Source organism: Mus pahari, chromosome 4 (assembly GCF_900095145.1).
Source record: "Mus pahari chromosome 4, PAHARI_EIJ_v1.1, whole genome shotgun sequence".
Taxonomy (NCBI): Eukaryota; Metazoa; Chordata; class Mammalia; order Rodentia; family Muridae; genus Mus; species Mus pahari.
In genome coordinates, this window is record NC_034593.1 from 3,747,476 (window position 1) to 3,767,846 (window position 20,371).

At 39.2% G+C, this 20,371-nt stretch overlaps 1 protein-coding gene and 1 long non-coding RNA gene across 3 annotated transcripts in view; one reads left to right on the forward strand and one right to left on the reverse strand.

Moving 5' to 3' along the window:
* Il7 (interleukin 7) overlaps nucleotides 1-14,665 on the reverse strand; it is a 40,606-nt gene extending 25,941 nt beyond the window's left edge. The window contains exons 1-2 of one of the 2 annotated variants that reach the window (XM_021197088.2): nucleotides 14,544-14,665; nucleotides 4,774-4,907 (exon numbers count right to left, since the gene is read on the reverse strand). In XM_021197088.2, coding sequence (XP_021052747.1) covers nucleotides 4,774-4,907; nucleotides 14,544-14,553 — 144 coding nt within the window. In that variant the 5' untranslated portion in view covers nucleotides 14,554-14,665. Of the gene's footprint in view, nucleotides 1-4,773; nucleotides 4,908-14,001; nucleotides 14,083-14,543 lie in introns of those variants that run through there. The other variant, XM_029537188.1, reaches the window with a different exon arrangement.
* LOC110321007 overlaps nucleotides 1-20,371 on the forward strand; it is an 88,696-nt gene that overhangs the window by 23,456 nt on the left and 44,869 nt on the right. Inside the window, exon 2 of the long non-coding RNA XR_003843669.1 lies at nucleotides 13,275-13,356. This is a non-coding gene — a long non-coding RNA (uncharacterized LOC110321007). The remainder of the gene's footprint in view (nucleotides 1-13,274; nucleotides 13,357-20,371) is intronic.

Consider the following 20,371-nt stretch of genomic DNA (forward strand, 5'->3'; position numbering starts at 1 on the left):
TCCTCTTCTTCTTCTTCTTCTTTTTCTTCTTCTTCTTCTTCTTCTTCTTCTTCTTATTCTTATTATTATTATTATTATTATTATTATTATTATTTGTTAAATGGTTTTACCTATCCTAACTTGCTATCCATATTTAGGCACAATTTTAAGTAATAGTTTCTTTAACTGCTCTGTGAGAAAATCAATCAAATGCAAGTTTGAAGCCAGAGTTTGAAAGAGTTGTTAAATACAATGGAGTGTTTTTCTTCCAAAAGAGAGATAGGATCCCGTCTGAATTTAGGAAAGATACTCAAATGTCAGAAAGAGGATGGATGCACTGCAGAGGCTGGGAGTGAGCCAATACTGCTGTGGAACAAGTCTTGGGGAGATGGGGAGGTTACCTTCCCTGATAATTTATTGGAAAAACAAATGGTAAGGAAATGTACTAAACTGTGGAATTTCATGATGAGTGAGAGGAAGAAGAGTGGAGTATTAAGGGTAACCCAGGAGGTCAGGATTCAATGTTAGGCCAAATGCTAATGAATTAACTAACATACAGTAAACACAAGAAGAGACCATAAGTGATAATTAGTTCACTAGTATATGCAGTAGAGGTTACTAGAAATTTCTAATCATATTTGAATTAATTGCTATTTTGAAGTTTGTAGGAAAACTGTGGATAAAAAGCTATTAAAAATCTATAAGTGCAAAGAATAAGATTCAATCTGTTATATTTACCAGAACAAAAATAGAGGCAAAGACATGTTATAACTGTATCAATCATTATATCATAATTTGTAACATCAAGACAACTATTTGTCGACAGTAATTAGATCCAACCATTCTTAGACAGTGGACATTTGTAGTAGTCATGCTATTTTAAAATGTAACCAAAAGCCTGTTATAATGACAAAGAATTAAATAGTGTAATCATACAAGTTAGAATTAAACAAAGTGGTTTTAATGGATAATATACTGTTATAGAAGACTGTAAACTTAGTCATATCAAAAACTTACTGATAGTTCATGAAAAGTCTACAACAAACATAATCAAACTTATAATCACTTATATATTAAGTGCAGAAAAACAGAGCATTTTCTCTAAAATCAGGAATTAGCCAGGTATGTCAACTGTCCCTTTAATTTGATACAGAGCATACCTAGGGGATGGTATGAGGGCCTATGACCCCATCAGAAGCAATGGTGCTGTTGTATTTCACAGGACAGACAACAGATCTCTCAGCATCGTAAAGTTTCAGAATCCTACAAGTCTGATAAATTGCTTTCATTTGATTTGAAAGACACTGCAACAATCCCATTCACATTTTGCAGTCCAAGAACTGTGACCATCCGATCTACAAACTCCATCACTACTTTTATTCATCCTTTAATGTATTAAAGTTCTCTTATTCAATTAATGACCTAGGTTTTGAAGCCTATATGATATATATATATTGAACTTGGGAAGGTGTGTGCGTGTGTTTATATGCACACACACGCTATATGGCAAGGATGTCACAAGTCTAAATGCAATTTACGGATATTTTCTGAGCTAGACCTAAAAGTATTAAATATCTTAACCTCCTTGACACCAGCCACCAGTATCACAACTTGTTGTATTATTTACACTTGTTCCCATAAAACCTAAAGATAATCTCTCCCATGGTCGATCTACTTTGACCAAAGCTGATGGTACAAAAAATTGTGCTTGTCGCACACATTCCTTAAAAGAGACCCTTCTTGTATTGTAACCCAAAGACTGCATTTGCCAGTATCTCACACAAGAACATCAATATGTTCCTTCTATAGAAATTGGAGAAGATAACTTTCTATTTCCTGAAGCTTCAGAGACATGAGTATGTCCGCAACACTTGCCATTTCTTGTCTTATAGAACCTGGAGACAGTTCTACAGATCGTGCACCAACAGGACCATGACTGCTGCCTTCACATATCAAAGGGCCAAAGCGCTTGGTTCTGTAGGTCTGGGATATACACTTGCAAGTTTACATTATCTGAAAAGATGAAGCACTTCATTCATGAGTCTCTTCAATCTAGACCATTAAGGTACTCATAGACTCTTTGATGTTGGTGATACCTAAAGAAATCATATGGACATTGAACTTGTAATGTCATCTGGACTCAGGCAAAGGATCAACTGATACCATACTTATTTAAATGAAAACATTATTCTCACACAGAAAATACTCAATAAAATAAGTGTTTTATTACATATGCAAACATCACTGTAGGGACCGAAGGATCATAAAAAGCCAAGAATCTATGGCTTGGATGACTTCAATGAGAAGAGATTTTTTTTTTCTCTAGCAATAGATCCCAATTAGAAGAAAATCTATAAACAGCCTGAAAAATATCAAAAGAAGGAAGTTAAAGCATCTCAGTGAAATACAAGAGGATGTGGATAGGTGACGATGAAATGAGAAAAGAAATATCAAGTCATCAGAAATCTTAGGAGTTTTAAGATTTCTTCTGCCTTAAATTTAAAGAAACATAGAAAGCAACATAAACATAAATCTCTAAACTTGGAAGACAGAATAAAGAAAAAAGAAAAAATGAAAGCAATAAAAAGGACAAATAAAGTATGAATAAATATTAAAATATTCAAGATAACATTAAGAGAACAATTTGTGTTACAGAGGTTCTAGGAGAACACATACACAGAAAGCATGAAGACATCATTTAATAATATGGAAGCCAAAGAGTTTCTATATCTTCCTGTGTAGACTCAGGCTGCTGGATCCAAGAAGCTCAAAGGACCTTGACTAGACTCATTCAAAAAAGAGCTTTTCCTGTATATTTTTGTATGAAAAATGTGAAAGTATGAGACATACAGAATTCAAAAATAGTGCAGGTAAAATGTCACATATAAACCAAAACACCATTAGACTGACAGCAGATTTTCCAGAAAAGTCATATATGCCATATGGAAATAGAAGGAAATATTAAAACTGACAAAAAAAACCAGGCAACCAAAACTATTATCCATCAACTCTATAATCTATAAATGATGGAGAAATAAGTCTTTCTACAAAAGCAAAAACTGGCGGAATTTACCAACACCAGACAAGAGTATTGAAATACTACTATTTACTTCTGTGCGCACAAAATAGAATTGAAACTGTCATACCTTTTTATAAAAAAGATCAATTTAATGTACTCAGTATCCAAATATGATGAAATATAAAATGAGGAAATTACTGTTTAGTAGGCGCCCTTTTCTCTGTCACTCAGCAAACAGCATGGAACTTTGTGTGCCAGGTTTCAGTAAACGCTTGTCATTTCTACACCTCTTCAAGGGGCAAACCATTTTCCCAAGATATCAACCCACTTCAATGGAATTATATAGAAGAGAGGGACCCTAAACAATGTCTTATGAACATTTGGAAGGAACTTTGTCACATAAGACTTCAGTCTGATTAAAAAGATAATATAATTTATTAAATCAACCTTACATGATAATTTTTACATGTTACTTTATTGTCTATGTAGAAACCCCAAAGAAATGTCTTCAGCAACAAACTCCTGGAACAAAGTAGTCATTTTAAAGATTGCCAAGATACAAGGTTAACAAACCAAAACCATGTCTGTATAATAATGACAATGAATAATTATAATTTGAAATGAAAACGAGCATTATTAGGAATCCTGCTAATATATGGACTATATCAGTACAGGTATGGATGGGATATGTATGTGGATGGATACAGAACTCTAATGAAAGAAATCAAAGGAAGGTACAATCACCTGGAGAGATTTCTTAGGTAATGGCTAAGAAACTGTATTTTAAAGATGTAGATTTGTAGGCATCAGCAAATAAGATGTGTAGATGACAACAAGATATTGTATACATTATAAGGAAGAATTTGACTCACATATATAAGTGAAATAACCAAGTTTAAAAGGTTTACATAAGAACATGATTGTAACTTGCTACCATTCTAGGAAAAACTTGAAGGACAGTAAATAGGTCAGCAGATGCTGAAGATTCAAGGGAGGGAGGGGAGGATGGGGTGGTTGAACATGAGATGAGGTGGAGGATATGGTGGTTGAACATGAGAGAGATGGGGGAGAGGACAGCAGTGAATCTATGGTATGCAGTACTATGCTGATATGGCCCATCCAAAAAAATTGCATAACACAGAGAATAAAATCTGAAATGAGTTCATAAATTGGTTCATCTACTGTAACACATCCTCTACATTCTAATGCCTAGAATTGCAATGGGCAAGGAGAGTTTTGTACCTTTCCTCAAATGATCCATACTGAAAATCTTCTCCAAGATATAAAACCCATTATTTAAGGAAACAATCTATTCTCAACAAGTGAGCCTTAACTTAGAGAAAAAAATTTGCTATACACAGTAAAAACTATACACCTGGATTTATATGCAACTATACACTTAAGATAAAGTAACTGTGTTACTTCGCACCAGTTTTTAGATGTTATATTCTGTTATTTTTTTGTCTCCTAATGTAAAGCACATTCCAAGATGAATAGGATAAACAGGAGGGACACAAACACAGGGAGTGATGATAGATTCCACTTATTTGGAAAAGAATGCAACCAAGCCCTAAATGGGTATGATGTATTCCTAAAGGACAAAGTAATGCCACCAAGGAAAGGGGTATAGTTCCTTGTTCACTGTATACTATTCCATACTTGCCTCCTTTCTTGTCAGCAAGTACAATTGATATATGATAATAGAAATGCATACCAAAAGTATATTTCAAATTTCCCCATAAGTGACAATGTAAGGAAAACAAAACAACACGTACCAATTCATCGATGCTGATCATCAGCACACTCTCATATGCTTTACCTTCTTTGTCTTTAATGTGGCACTCAGATGACGTGGCAGGCAGCAGAACAAGGATCAGTGGAGGAATTCCAAAGATATATCTAAAAGAAACTGAACCCAGCAATTGATGAGCACAGGCTAGATGGCCCAGCATGTTACATGAGGTGGGATTGAACATCTATGTCCAATAATTTAAAAAGATATCTAATTCTGCCATAGCACGGAGCTACACAATGAAACTTATCACAATTAAGGTAGTGTAGCAGCCAGGCTAAGATTAGGCCTTTGTTGATGTATAGGTTGTATCCACATTTATGCAGAACTGCTAGGATAAAATCAGAAATTTCTGAGAGGTATCCGATGGGGAAGGGTAACAGCTTTGTAGTTGCATTTATGTTAAACATCCCTGAAAGAAAACATAGATACAATAAGAGAGGTATGCTCTGGTTTATTAAGGTTTCTTAAAGTTATATCTTGTTTAACATACATGAAAGATGTCATGTGAATGTTCAGTTGCACAGAAACCATGATCCCCATGAAGGTAAATCCTGTTTTGTTTTTGTTTTTGTTTTTGTTTTTGTTTTTTTCTGGAAGAGCAATGTGAAGTGTGGTCACCTCTTTGGTGCTTGCACCATGGCGTTTCTTTGTAATGATGGACTTTGCCCTAATCTGCTCATGTTATATCATGTTTGAAAACTCTTTCCCTTATGTCATTATTTTGTGTATCTATTTTCCCAAAGACCTAGATTCTGTTCAAGCATACGTCTCTTTAAATTCCCTCCCCGTTAGGAAAAGCTCACACAATAGACTCATGACCTCTCAGTTGGCGTTTATGACTACATTCAGTAAATCATGCCAATCAGAGTGAACTGTTTAATTAAAAGGAAGGAGATGATAAATGGAATCACTTGGAGTAAATAATTAAGATGGAAACCGCTGGTACATAAAAACATTAAACCACCTATATATTCATGAGTCTTGCTTTTATTTTTCCATGAACTCACTTATGTTGAAAATATACTTACCCTGATTTTCCCAAATTAACATTATAAAATCCCAATGTTCAGCATTTTATGTGCATCTTCTCTATTTAAGAGTCTAAACAATATTTCTGTAAACCCAAGGAATTGACATTGGAAACAGCTTACAGAAATTCTTGGGCAAATGGATGTATCTGGAGGATATCATCCTGAGTGAGTTAACCCAATCACAAAAGAAGTCACTTAATATGCACTCACTGATAAGTAGATATTAGCCCACAAACCTAGAATGCCCAAGATACAATTACCAAAGCACAAGAAAATCAAGAAGGAAGTCCAACACGTGGATACTTCATTCCTCCCTAGAATAGGGAATAAAATATCCATGGAAGGAGTTGCAGAGACAAAGTTTGGAGCTAAGACAAAAGGATGGACCATCCAGAGACTGCCCCACTCAGGGGTCCATCCCATAATCAGCCACCAAACACAGACATATACCAGCAAGATTTTGCTGAAAGGACCCTGATATAGTTGTCTCCTGTGAAGCTATGCTAGTGCCTGGTAAATACAGAAGTGGATGCTTACAGTCATCTATAGGAGGGAACACAGGGCCCCCAATGGAGGAGGCAGAAAAAATACCCAAGGAGCTGAAGGGGTCTGCAACCCTATAGGAGGAACAACAGTATGAACTAATCAATACACCCAGAGCTCATGTCTCGAGCTGCATATGTAACAGAAGATGGCCTAGTCAGCCATCATTGGGAAGAGAGGCCCCTTGGTCTTGCAAACTATATATGCCCAGTATAGGGGAATGCCAGGGCCAAGAAGTGGGAGTGAGTGGGTAGGGGAGCAGGGCGGGGGGGAGGGTATAGGGGACTTTTTAGATAGCATTTGAAATGTAAATGAAGAAAATATCTAATAAAAAATTTTAAAAAAGAAAAGAAAAAAATCCAAGAAAAAAAAAAAAGAATGTAAGGATATCATAGGATGCAATCTATTATACTGTTATCCATGGTATTAAAAAGGCAAGAATATTCACCATAAACTATCATCCTAGTATCCCCCCCTTTTTTTTTTAACAAGTAAAGAAAGCGCGCTTGGTTGAAGTTACAGAATCTCACAGAGCTACAACTATAGACAAAGAACTACAGGCAACGAAATCGTGCTAAGCACAGAAAAGAGCCATCACTCCTTTGCTCTCAGTTTTTGACCATGTATGCACAGCATCCCAGTTGCTAGCTGGCATGGTATCACTCCTGAGCTAAACTCTATAAAACCTCCTTGGTTTTTAGCCCAGATATAGGACTTGACGGACTTCCACTTGTAAGGCCGGTGAACCTACTTGAGAGTGGCCATCCAATAAACCTGCCTTTATCTACTTTTTATCTCGTCAAATCTGGCCTAGATCTGCTTCATGGGTGGAGAGAAAATTCCTTATCATCTTGGTTCAGAAATCCGGGAGAATTTGAGCTCCCAGCCCAGCGGGCAGGGACCATAGCTGCATGGGGTCTGCTCCTTTCTCTCTCTTTCCCTCTTCATCTGTAGTGATCAATTTTGAACTTACTGAGATCCCCGCCAAACCATGGCCTAGTATTTGGATTCAGAGATATCCTTTACAAGGTTTCTTTACTCCTCACCGTTTTACCCCAGGCTACCAAGTGGGACAGTACATCATAGGTCTCCACAAGTCTGGGAGATGGACAACACAGATTGCAAACCCAATCCTCAGACACTGCTGGGGTGCCTGCTACAAACTTTGTCCAAATTAGGACTGTCTCAGACTTTGTTCTATGGCCTGGCTTCAGGAAATGGCCACAAGAGAGCATTCTTGATGTTAAAACTCTCCACGATCTTAATGATCTTAATCGTAACATTTCTTCTGATATGTGGGCAAGTGATCTGAATCCCTTCTGGCCAGGTTTATTGGGAACCACACCCTTGTCCCTTCCTCTGTAGCCAACATTCTAAGGCTCTGGTCCTACCAGCAAGGATGGTCACTCCAAAAGACCCTTTGCCACCAAGGACCTGGGTCCCAAATCCCCTCTATTGACAGAGCCCAGTCTCTCCCCACTTCTTCCCTTTGACACAGTCACCCTTTTGTAACTGCAGTGGTTGCTCCAAACCATGCTGTTAATCTAACCCTCCTAAAATGTCTGGAAATTTGATTCTAAATTCTGAAGTCCTATTCTTTAGCCTGCTGTGTGTTCCACATGGCCCTGGCTCTTGTAATCCTGCAGCATCCATCCTTTCAATTTGCCTGTGCTCTAGTAAAGCTCCATCAGCCCTCCTCTTCCTCCTGGTAACCTGGCTTTTCTCCTCGCCAATAGGGCAAGGCTACGCTCACTCCCATGTCCACCCTATCCACTCTGCACAGTCCAGCCTGGCCTGTAAGGAGACCTCAAAGCTCATACACTGAGCACATCAGCCTCTCCCACACCCATTAACTTAATGGTCACTCCTATTCCTCCAGGAACTACAACTTCCTGAAACCTAGGCCTGAGCCATAGCGACTCTTTTTCCTTAGACCCATGAAGGGCTCCTGAGACATTTTCCCAACTTAGTAAGCCTTTTCTGTCCTAACACTGCCTTCAGGATGAATATAACATACAGCACTTATTATAAGCTGTTGAACATTATTAAAACATACAAGTTAGTTATCAGTTACCTCATTAATAATCATATTCTTTAATATTTTCATAACTACACTTATAATTATGGTTAGTTACCAAAATAAGCTTTATTTAGCCTCCTATGTATATTTTCAAAGTTAAACAAAAATTGAATAGCCAAAAAACAAACATTTGTCTATTTAGATATACTGTAGATACACAAATGGTTCTCAGACACGTCAGAGTTCTATAAAATATGGCATTTAAAATATTTAATAAAAAAGCTTTTCATAACAGAGACACACCAGCTCCTTATAGCACCCCTGATTTCCTCCAAAGAACATGGCACAGAAGAACCTCTGTCTGAAGCTTGCTTGCTATAAAGTGTCCTTTGCTGTGACTGTTGACAGCACACAGGCTACACTGTGGACCGGTAGGACACTGGGAAGTCGACTGACTCACTTGCCTAGACAAGGTAGGGCAGTCTTTTTCTCACAGTCTTGATTCACACACACACACACACACACACACACACACACACACACACAAAGTCTGCCAGATTTTCTTGGTCTGATAGCCAAAATGGATGACCCACTGACCACAGAGAATCCTTGGATGACTGACTGTCCAGGTAGTCCTGTAAATCTGTGTCATTTTTAATAGACTCAGAAACTGCTTGCCCTTGCAGTTCCTCCTTACTCAGATAAAATTGGTCCTTCTTAGGACTGTGATGGGTTTGAAGATTCATTTCAGCAGAAACCAAGGCTTCAGCCACCTTCCCAGTCCTCTTCACGTGTAAAAGTCAGTCTTCAAACCTCACTCTCCAAGACCTGCCACCACTATGGCTAAACACAATTTATCTCATTATTAGACTCAAAAATTCAACATAAAATTTTCAATATTCCTTTATCTAAAGGAACTCACTTTGCAATGACTGCTCTCAATGATCACCTACCTATGACTCATGGTAAATAGCTGGATAAAAAGAGATACAAAATCCATAGGGGGGGGTCTGAGGATATAAAAGTTTAAATTCAAAGGATCTAAGAAAGTGCTTTTATAGTATAAAAGATGTTTTTAAGTTAATGAATGCAAGTTATAAAGGTTAAAAGACAAAAGAGAAAAAGTGACTTAAGATACAGTTTTTTAAAAAATGCTTCAGATTCTTCCCCTAGCTATGTTACTGTTGTTATATTAAGAATTCAAAATTCAAAGGTTTAATAGTAATCAAAATTTAATGTTTCCCAAGCCTGTACTATGACAAAAAAGGTGTAAGTCTGCTGCCTAACATGTCTAAAATCTCTGTCTCTGTCTGTCTCTGTCTGTCTGTCTTTCTCTGTAAAATTAATAAGATTCTTATAGGTTTCAATGGCCCTAAAACTAGCCTCATGACTGGTAAGGGTGGTACCTGCATGTTCCTGCTACTCTTACATCAATGAGTCTGGCCTCCTGAAGACCTGGACCAAGTCACTCCACAAATTGTCTAAAGAGTCCCCACCATACAGCTAAGACACATCTCCATTCAATTCTTTCTAACACTCTTACTCTTCACATGGCTAGGCTCATTCTTCCTAGCACCTTGCTACCTACTCTTCATCCAGGAATGGATTCATAAAAGTTTCAAAGTAACAACCAACCAAATGCTCCTACACCATGCCTCTGGGTGAGTATGATTCCACCTGCTCCCAACTCTCCCTCCCTCTTCAGCAGAAAGTAGCTGGATCTGAATCAGTGCCCCTATACCCAAAGAGGTCGGGATGTTAGGCTGGAACTCCTGCTCATGTTCTGAACAAGCAGGGAAACCCCACTTGGAAGCTACTCTCCTTTCCCCAACCCTGCCTGCACCCAGAACCCCTGCTTGGGAAAAGCAAAAACAAAACCAAAAAGCTCTAGGCTAACAAGTCACCACTCCTCATCCCTGAGTTTCCCGCAACACACTCCAGAGTGCCCACCCAGGGGCTCAGTTTTTGACCATGTATGGACACCATCCCATCTCCTTCCGGTACGTCACCACTCCTTGCTTAAGCTCTATAAAACCCCCTTGCTTTAGCCTGGATGTGTGACTTCGCCTGTGGGATTGATGAACCCACCAGAGAGTGGATTACTAATAAAACTGCATTTATCTACTTTTAATCTGGCTTAATCTGATCTATATCTGCTTCAAGAGGGGGAGAAAATGACAATCACTTTTAAATACCCATAATCGATCGATAACATCTGGTCTGCTGTTTGAAAGGCACTTTCTCATAACACCATTCATCCATCTTCTCCTATTACCGCTCTTCACCTGGGACACACAGGTATCGATTACTATTCAATTGTATTATAGGCATCTAAATTTTTGTAGCAACAGGCTTTTTATTTCATCTTTTGCCTTATAGGTCCCTAAAAATTATGGTTTGGGGGGACCAGACAAATGAAAGAGATAGGGGATGTGACTTGAGCTCAAAGAAGAAAGTGATGATGGTTAGTGAAAAGAGATTAATTTGCATCTATATCTAAAAGTCATTTCAAAGCCTGTTTTCTGTTTTAATAAATTCATTTGTCATACTTTCCAAGATTGTCAGTTTTCTTCTTGCCTTTTTTCTTCTGAGATGCATGCTTCCCAGAATGATGTGAACTTACACCTCACTGGGCAGCACTTTCTCATTGCTTCATACTTGCTTTGATGGAATATTCATTGCATGTGTGTGCTACATGAAATTTTCAATTCTAAACTATTTTTTACAATATAGCCCTTCATTTGTAGACTATTTTAATCAAGTAGCTGCTGACAGAGCAAAGCAGTACAACACATATTTTAATATATTATAATATATACTTAATATTTTATAGTACATATAAATAACACATATTATCAACAAGGGGATTTAGAGTATAGAGAATTTAGGATTTTGTGTAACTGACTACATAGCTGAGTTTCATTTCAACTTCCTGGACCTGATCTCTAAAATGAAAACCTTCAAGGCTCTCTTAATGTATGATGCATATCCCATGGGTTCCATCAGTAGTGTGAACTTTGTTCTGTGGTTACAGTTATTTCTTCCACATACAAGCACAGTAACAAGTTAATATTTTTCTGGTTTGAAGGTTTACTTAACACTGTTGTCCCAATGGCATCGGAATTCAGACTTACCATATTTTGTTACTTTTAATTTATAGCTTACTCCTCAGCCTCCACTGAACTTTTCATTAGGTCACAGATAAAACAAACTGTAGAAGCATTACAAGGCAAGTGTTGGCTTGTAGTACTGTCTTTAAATCACTTACAGGGTTTGAAACTGGAGAATTTGTTTTCAGTGGGGAATTTGGTTAAATCAGAATGATAGCTGTCTAAAAATTCTTGTTGGTTTTAAATGTAAGCCAAATAATACATTCAATCTTCAACTGCTTAAGTTAGGAGGTCAAAGTGGACATAGTAAAATTGGCTTCCTCAGTCCATCATATGCTGTCATCTATCAGTTTCTCTTAGTTTTTGAGATTAAAAAGTCATTATTTTATTTCTTCAATCCATTTCTTCCCCTAAACACACATATATATCCTTCCTTGCTCTATTTCAAATTCATGACCTTTTATTTCATTAAGTGTTGTGCTCTATCTATCTATCTATCTATCTATCTATCTATCTAGGTATCTATCTTCCTAAATACATACAGACAACCTGCTCAGTCTATATAATCTTACTTGCACACATGTCTTCAGGGCTGACTGGATAAACAATTTGTGTGCTCCCTTTCTGGGGATGTCTATTTCTCCCACTGTCAGCATTTCTTTGTGGCCTGGAAAGTTTGTCTAGGGTTGAGACCTTGAGGCCTTGCCCATCCTCCTTAAGAAGTGTTCTTTCAATGTCCTTTCCTAAGTCTATTTCAACTAATAATTCAATTCTATAGCCACTTCATGATGTATATATACAGGTCACTAGCAGTTTACAGTATAGAATCTGGAGCCTAGGGAATTGCTATTAGCTACCGAATTACACTTCCTACAATATAACTGCATGTACAGAGAGTGAGAGGAAGTACAAAATTTCATTGTCTTCTACATGAAGGGACTTCTTGGCCAAGATCTGAAACTACAGCTTATGTTCCTATTTCAAGGGAAAGAGTAAATATTTCTACACATTATAAAGTTATCTGTCCCTAACACATACACAGCAGAGGACTGTCTGGTCTGGCCTCAGTGAGAGAAGCTGCACCTAACCCTTGAGAGACTTTAGGCCCCAGGGAGTGGGGAGGCCTAGTGATGGGGGGGAGGGGAATGAGGTCTCAGAGAAAGGGGCCAGGTGGGGGCTGGGGAGGAGGTATGGGATGGAGAGCAGTTGGGGGGGGGCAGACCAGGAGAGGTATGAAATCTGTACTTTAAAGAAAGATTAAAGAATAAAAATAAATAAATTTAAAAATAATCTGTCAAGAGCCAGGATACCAAGACTTCATACCATGGGCAAGGAGATTGGTTTTATAAAAGAACTTTCCATTTTTGTTCAAGAAGAGAGAGATGAAATTTCTAATTCTCTTTTATAGGTAGATCTTCAGGCTTCCTCCATATTCTCAAGGCTCTATGTTTTTCATTGCTTCCTGTTATTAGTATACAAATATAATGTAGGCTGATATAATGAGGCAGCACAACTGAGGGTCAGTGAGCGAATCCTTGTTTACTTGGTGTCCCGACATAACAAAGTGGAAACACAGCACGCAGCCTTGATGGAGTTTACGCCTCTAGTGAATTTTGGACCGAAAATGAAATTTAAAAAGCCCCTTACTTTAACTCTCACGAGTTTAATATTTTCATATTTCCTTTACTAAGAAAATAAGGCATGTCTGATATGGATGTATCTCAACAGCAAAGGCCTCCTCGTTTAAATTACACCCCTGCTTTGCTTATCTCTCCAGGCTGTAGGCAATCCAAGGGTTAAAGTAAGGAGTGAAGCAGAAAGCAGCGACTTCAGAAGCCAGGGCATTGCAAAGAAGACAGGTAAACAGTATTTCTAACTGTACAGTGGGCTCCTGAAGGGGCACCCCGGCAAACAGCCTTCCATCATTTTCTTGGGCAGTCTCTCAGGTCTCCACACCTTTTATTTGGTTTCTGATAAATACTCCCTCAAATGTCGGGTTCTGGGGGTTCTGGTTCGCTAGTACCTAAGAGAGGGGAAGTAACTGGACCTAAAACAGTGGGCAGGAAAACAATACCCTGGGGCTGCAAAAGGAAAGAGCCTTAGGCTAGATCCTGCACCCCCACAGGTTCTCTTGCTTGAGGAAGTATTTAAAACATCTGCATTTCCTTAGGTAGAACCTCTCCTCACACTCCATTTTGTTCTCATCTTCTCTCTTACAGCATTTGTAAGCATTATATTAGTTCTAGCTACAAATGGATTCCAGCCCCTGTCAATTCTTTTCTTGTCCATTTTAAATCCTTATTTATTTCAAACTAATACAAGCCTATTAGATTTGATCAAGGAGCTAAGAATTCGTACTCATGGGTACTTACAGTTCTGTCTCCCTTAAGTAGCAAATATATAGAAGGAAAATAAAATCTGGCCTTTTGCAATCTCAGCCCCAGGACTTGGGTTCCCAGCAAACAAGTCAACTTACAGCCTGGATCGGAAACTCCCAAACTTACTGTGGGGAGAAGAGGGGGTTTTCCAATGATCTGTCCTTTACGGTTTAAAAGCGCATCCTGGGAGCGACTCTTTCATTCTCCATGAAGTTCTGAGCTGCGAGAGCCCAGCAACGCCCTGAACCCAGGCAGCCTGTGAGTAACTGCACAGCCAGGAAGCCAGGAAGGGCTGCTTTGAAGAGGTACTGGCTAGGGACAAAATGTGGCTGAAAGCCACTGACTACTGAGTCTTGGCTGCAGGGGGCCACCGCCTCGCGGCTCCGGCACTGAAGCTCTGGGTCTGGGGATCTGAAAACCGGCTCGGGAACTGTTCCTCCCCGCCCGCCAGGGTTGTACGCCCAGGTGCCAATGGTTCTGAGCAACCGAGCTCAGCGCGGGTAGTGGCTGACCATGGGAGAGGCCGTGCTCTTAGCCTGTCCAAAGGGCAAGGCCGGGCTATTCCCGGACGTGCGGAGGCGCAGGGGCGGGTGGCACCTCCCGGAGTGTCCCAGAGTCCCCGGCGCGCTAGGCGCACCTACTTGTGCGCACCACAGAGCAGCGCTTACCATGGAACATGGTCTGCGGGAGGTGGGTGTAGTCATGGTGACTGGGACTGCAGCAGGAGCGGGCTCTCACCACCCATAATCACTCCCAGGTCCCGGGTCATCCGCCGAGTGGCCGCAAACAGGTGCTGGGCAGGGCAGTCCAGGCAGCTGACTCCTCTCACCCACGCCACGCCTGGTCCATCCATCCCAAGAGGGGCCGCATGCATCACCGGCCACCCAGGCGCTCTGGCTTTGCCATAACTTCCGTAGGATCTGCCGGCAGAGTAAGCAGGGTACTTTCAGTTTCTACTTTGCGCTGGGTCTTCAGGTTCAATGTTTGGGTTTATACCCTTAGCGTCTTCCCCAGTCACCTGGACCAGGATCAGTGGTTGCTGCGAATTGAAAGTACCTCAGGAGAAGCCAGCTGGCCTTCTGGATCAGAAAGATTCGGCTTATAGGCTTTTCAAATGACTTCTAACCGCTCTGGCAACTCTGGGAGACTAGGAGCTAAAACCACCGGTTACTAATATGTCCACAGAAGCCACAAATGTGCAGCAGAGAAAGCTCGTTATTGCAAGTCAGTTCCATTGAGGAGGCGTCCCTGCTTCTGCTGCTGCCGATGTGGCTGACATTGCCAAGTCATCTTAAAAAAAAAAAAAGGAAGTGAAGGATGATTAAGAGGGTCACGCCCTCTGCCCCTCTAGGTTCTCTAGTTGTTGTTGTTTTTTTTTTCTCCCTGTCATCTGTGCAGTGCACCTGCTCAGGTGGGATTTTAAGAACAAATAATTCTTGTGAGTCCATCCAGTCTAGTGTGTAAGTGGTAGCTTCAGAAAAGCAAAACTCATATTAGTTGGGGGTACATAGAAGTTCTATCTCCCACAGTTATCTCCCGACATAGCTAATAACCATCGTCATTGTTTCATTAAAGGTTTTTGTTTTGTTTTAATAACAGCCCTGAATTACCGAGGTGATTCCTGATTTAGTGTTGTTTCTTATAATCAGGAGAAACACTGCTTAGGTGAAGGTGGGTTGTGCAAACCAGTAACAAGAGAGATCTGAGATTAGCACCGTATCTCTCATATAACTAGTATTTGCTCTATGCCAGTACTCTTGGTCAGGAATTTACATGTATTTTGGCATCTGGAGTTTTCTGCCGAGGCAATCTGTTTTCTTATCTGCAGTTGAAAGATACACATGGGAACAGAGGCTTCCTTGAGTAACAGAACTAAGTTCACATGGCTGAATTTGGATAAAAACCACCTGCAGTCTGGCTTCCAAGACACTGCTTGGAATCTCTTGTGTAAGAGAACCTTGTGAACGATAGAGGATACAGTCGACCAGGAAGACGACCTGTGGCGGTGGGTGTGCTCTTAGCCCTCTGGGCAACCTCAGAAAGGGATCTGGAGTTTGTGGCTCCTATACTGATATCTGGACAGGAGCTTCAGATTCTGTCTGTTAGCAGTGAAAAGAGGCAGAGAGGAAGGAGTGAGAGGACAACTGCCTGTGCATTTAGAGTGTGAACCATAGGAGTTCTAACTGGGCACTGACCTGTGGACTCTGCCGGGACTCTCACTTTCCACGTTCAATGTAAAACCTGTTGTTTTAGTGCACTTCCAAAATAAATCCTACCGGGTGACTGCAGGGCTGTTTATAGACCTCTCTGTTGTCTCTTTTGCCTTTCATCCTGCTCAAAGCATCAGGAGGTTTAACAGTACCTGCTGTCCGCACTGCAGCCCTGGCCTGCAGACAGCTCCCATCCACAGAGAAGGGCTATCTAGAATAGGATGAGACTCCAGCATTGCAGTGTGACAGGATGGAAGAGAGCTACTATGGTGAGAAAGCATTTCAACGATGGAACATGGGAAAATGTTCACAAAAAGAAGGAAAGAGAGGAAAGAGAAAGAAAACCGGGGAGAGCTGGCAAATGAAATCAGGAAACTGAACCTCTCAGGCACACACTTCCAAAAATGTCACTGGAACTCAGATGTGGAGGAAAGCGGTAGACGGAGATGAGGCTGCAGGGGTAGTTAAAGACTCACTCTATAAACATGTCTAAGGTTGTGACAGCTGTGTTAAACTTCCTGACCATGGGGTACACGTACATGTACAACTGCTTACATTCTATGTTTTTTTTTTCCCCACCTGTTGTTGGGCTTTATCAAAAGAGCGCAAACGGGGAAGCCTGCCTTCCTTCCTGGTACAATCACCAGAAAGGCAGACAGAACAAGGTTTGTGCATAGGCAAAATTTGAGTAAAATGAGGCAAAAGTAGCTAAAGTTCCAGGAAAGGAGAAGTAATTTTTTTTTTTTTTACAGGACTCTGACCCTAAGTGTTAAGAATGTCTTCTGAAAAGAATATTTAGAAAGCATTTGGAATTTCAAAGGTTAGATGAAAATGGACACCTTTGAATTACATTGTATTATGAGAGAATTCTAAGAAAATTAGTGTCATTTTGAAAAAAACATCAACCCAGCTCTTTAAATCAGCTATTGCCTTTTAAATACAAATTGAACATACAGATTGACAAGGGTCGATGTTTCATGAATTTTTAGAATGTTGATAATTAAATAAATGAAATAATATGCCAGGCCTGGTACCTGTAACTCTAGCTGCTCAACCAGAGACGGGAGAATTTAAAGTTCAGTTCCTGATTTGTTGAATGAGTGAAACCATGTCTTTAATAGTAACAAAATAAAACAGGACTGGGGATATAGCTCAAAGGCTGGGAGCTTGCTTAATTTTCATGAACCCCTAGATTCCATTTCCAGGATCACAAAAAAAGAAGAGAGATGGTGGAGGAGGAGGAGGAGGAGGAGGAGGAGGAATAGTGGCAGTGTACTGGTAGTGGTGGTGGTAGTAATAGTAGGAAGAGGGGAAGGGAGGTGAGGGAGGAAGAGGAGGAGAGGAAGGGGGAGGGATGAAGAGGAAGAGAAGGGGAGGGGTGGTAGGAGAAGAGGAGAAAGGGGGAGGAGGAAGAATGAATGAAGAAATAATTACAAAATGATTAACACTGTGTAAAAGGAAATACTGAAATACATTATAGGATGCTGACATAAGGCAGAAAATTTTTAATAATAAGCAATGTTTTTTTAAATTTCCGCACTTTTCAACTCTTAGTCAATATAGTTAATTATTCCTCTCTCTGTTGTGCAGACCTGCTTTGAACTGGCACTCCCTGTTAAAACCTCTTGGCTATGGAGGCACTATGCATATACCAACATCCATGATGAAAATTTACTTTTTTGATTAATTATCTATACTTATTTTATCTGATTAAATATGACAATTATCTGTCTGCCTATCTGTCAGTGCACTCTGAGATCTAAATTCTATTGTGCTATATTTTCTAAAGTTCCTATCCTTCTAGACAAAAATATCAAAATAGGAAATATTCACACACACACACACACACACACACACACACACACACAGAGAGATGTATTAGGTGTATAGGTGTCTGGGTTCTATGGCTTGAGACATCCATTCTTGCTCAGCTGTTGTGGCCAGGGACATTTTAAATTATATTTGGACAAAGAGTCTCTTCGCTTTGCCTTGAGCTTCACAAATTCAGTTGCAGAATTAACTATGCAAGTTCACTATGGATAGCAATCCATGCTTTTAAGGTGATTGTATATTGGGTGTGTCATTTAAAAATTCAGTGTGTTGAGAAGGAAATAATGAGGCACTATTTTAACCAGAAGGTAAAGGGAGTTTAAGCCCGTTTTATTGTGAGTGTACAAGATCAATCCACTTTTCCAGTAAGAAAATAATTTCCTAGCATATAATTCTATATCAGATATGAGTTTCAAGTATTTGTACAGAATGAATTTTGAACATTACTAATTGGCAATTTAGCATTTATTTATGTGTTATTTTTCTTGTTGCATTTTGAAATAAAATATAAATTGACAATGATACTATGTTTAAATCACTACACTCCAGATTGGAATTTATCATTTTGCTATAACTAGGATATGTTTGCTATTCCTATCACATGTAAATAATGTCCAGGCAATTTTGTCAGGTTTTGCTAATAACACAAAAGAAACTGAGAACCATGTTTCTAAACCTCTGTAAAAAATGTTTCATGAAGCTATTTATTTTTGTGGAAGACATATGGAAGTTCAATAATAAAACATATTTAGTCTCATGGAATGAAATCCAGGGCAGGTGCTTTGACCACTATGTGACTCGGAAAGAAATTTTTTTTTTCTCTGACAATACAATGAGAGATTAGCAGCTCTGCTGCTGAGATATAAATGTAACATATCATGGATGGCTATAGCCATGGAAAATAATGAAGTTACAGAAAATAATGAAACTTAAATGCTAGAAGAATGAAGAGGTAATGCATGTGGAGAGAGATATTTAGACTCAAGCCTTACAGACTAGACAGAGAAACAAAATCTGTGCCCACCACAAAGCCAATATAATGACAGACAAGTAGGAAAGCCAGCACCTCAGGAAGATAGGAGGACACACTTTAAAACAGTCAGTAATCAGAATTTTCAAAATCCACAAAGCCTGAAAAGGGAACTGACTGAAGCTCACACTCCCTTGGATGGGTTAGTCCTGAAGACACCATACAGAGAGACTAGTGTCGATATCTGTGGGGCATGAACTGAGGCAAGGAAGTTGAGGCAAATTTTCAGAGATGTTTGGTAGTGATGAAAGGAGTGGGCCCAAGTTTCATGAGCATATCAGGTACGATAGAAGTTTTCAGTTCTGAGATGAATTTAAGCATATTTAAAAATATAATAACAATCCAGTTGTCAAATAGCAGGAAGAATGAAATCAAGAATCTAAAATGACCTGCTATTTTTCTTATAGTCTCTTCAGGTCAATTTCAGTTTTTATAATTCTCAACAATAAGAATCTGTTATGTATCAATAATTTTTGACTCTTTGACTTATTCCCTGCACACTCACGTTTACACTGCTGGCATCGCTTGGTCCAGTATTGCTCTGTTACCTTTTAGAAAAAACAGCTGCGGAGTAGTAAGTTTGCTTTACTTGGTTCTTCTGTGTGCTAATGAATATATGTCTCCAGTCAGGACTTTTAAAATATATACTAGAGTTGGGAAAGGACTATACTTTAAATGTCTGCTGTTTAAGTCAGAGAAATTGTTCCTACAACAAATTTTTCATAAAAAACAATTTGAAAAAAATTGAAAACATTCTGCTTAAATGTCTTGGTAGCTTCCCTTTGTGTTATCCAATTTCTATTTGAAGATACCCAGTTGTTTTGCACTCTTGGACAACAGTAACTGTTCCAGTCAGTCTAGAATTTGATGTAGTCAAAGATTACCTTCTGAGTCACAGAAGAATCACCCTGCTATGTCCTGTGGAAAAATTCATCAGCATGAACAAGTCTTGACTTGCATTGATCATAGAGAATCAGAACTCATAATAAAGCTATGCCAATATCCAAGAATGCTACAATCCCAACTACTGACAGGCAATTAAATGCCTATGCTTCTGGTAACATGCTCAGTTCTTACATTTAGCAGAAATTTAAAAATTTCCTAATATGGAAGAATCCCTAATTTAAATAATTTTATTGTCACATTAGAGGGTTACTTTGTTTTTCTTCTTCAAGTAAACCAGGTTTATTTTAGCATATTTATTATTACTTTGGATTCTTAGAATAATTGTGAACTCTTATATAGGACGTGGAATGTTTAGGTATATTATAATAATTGCATTAATAATGTAGTCTAGAGGGATATTGTACCTCCATGTTCTTAGAAATGACTGTTACACCATGGTATGTATCAATTACCAGGCATCCCAACTGCCATGAAAGTAATAACATGCGTGTGTGCATACACATACACACACACGCACACA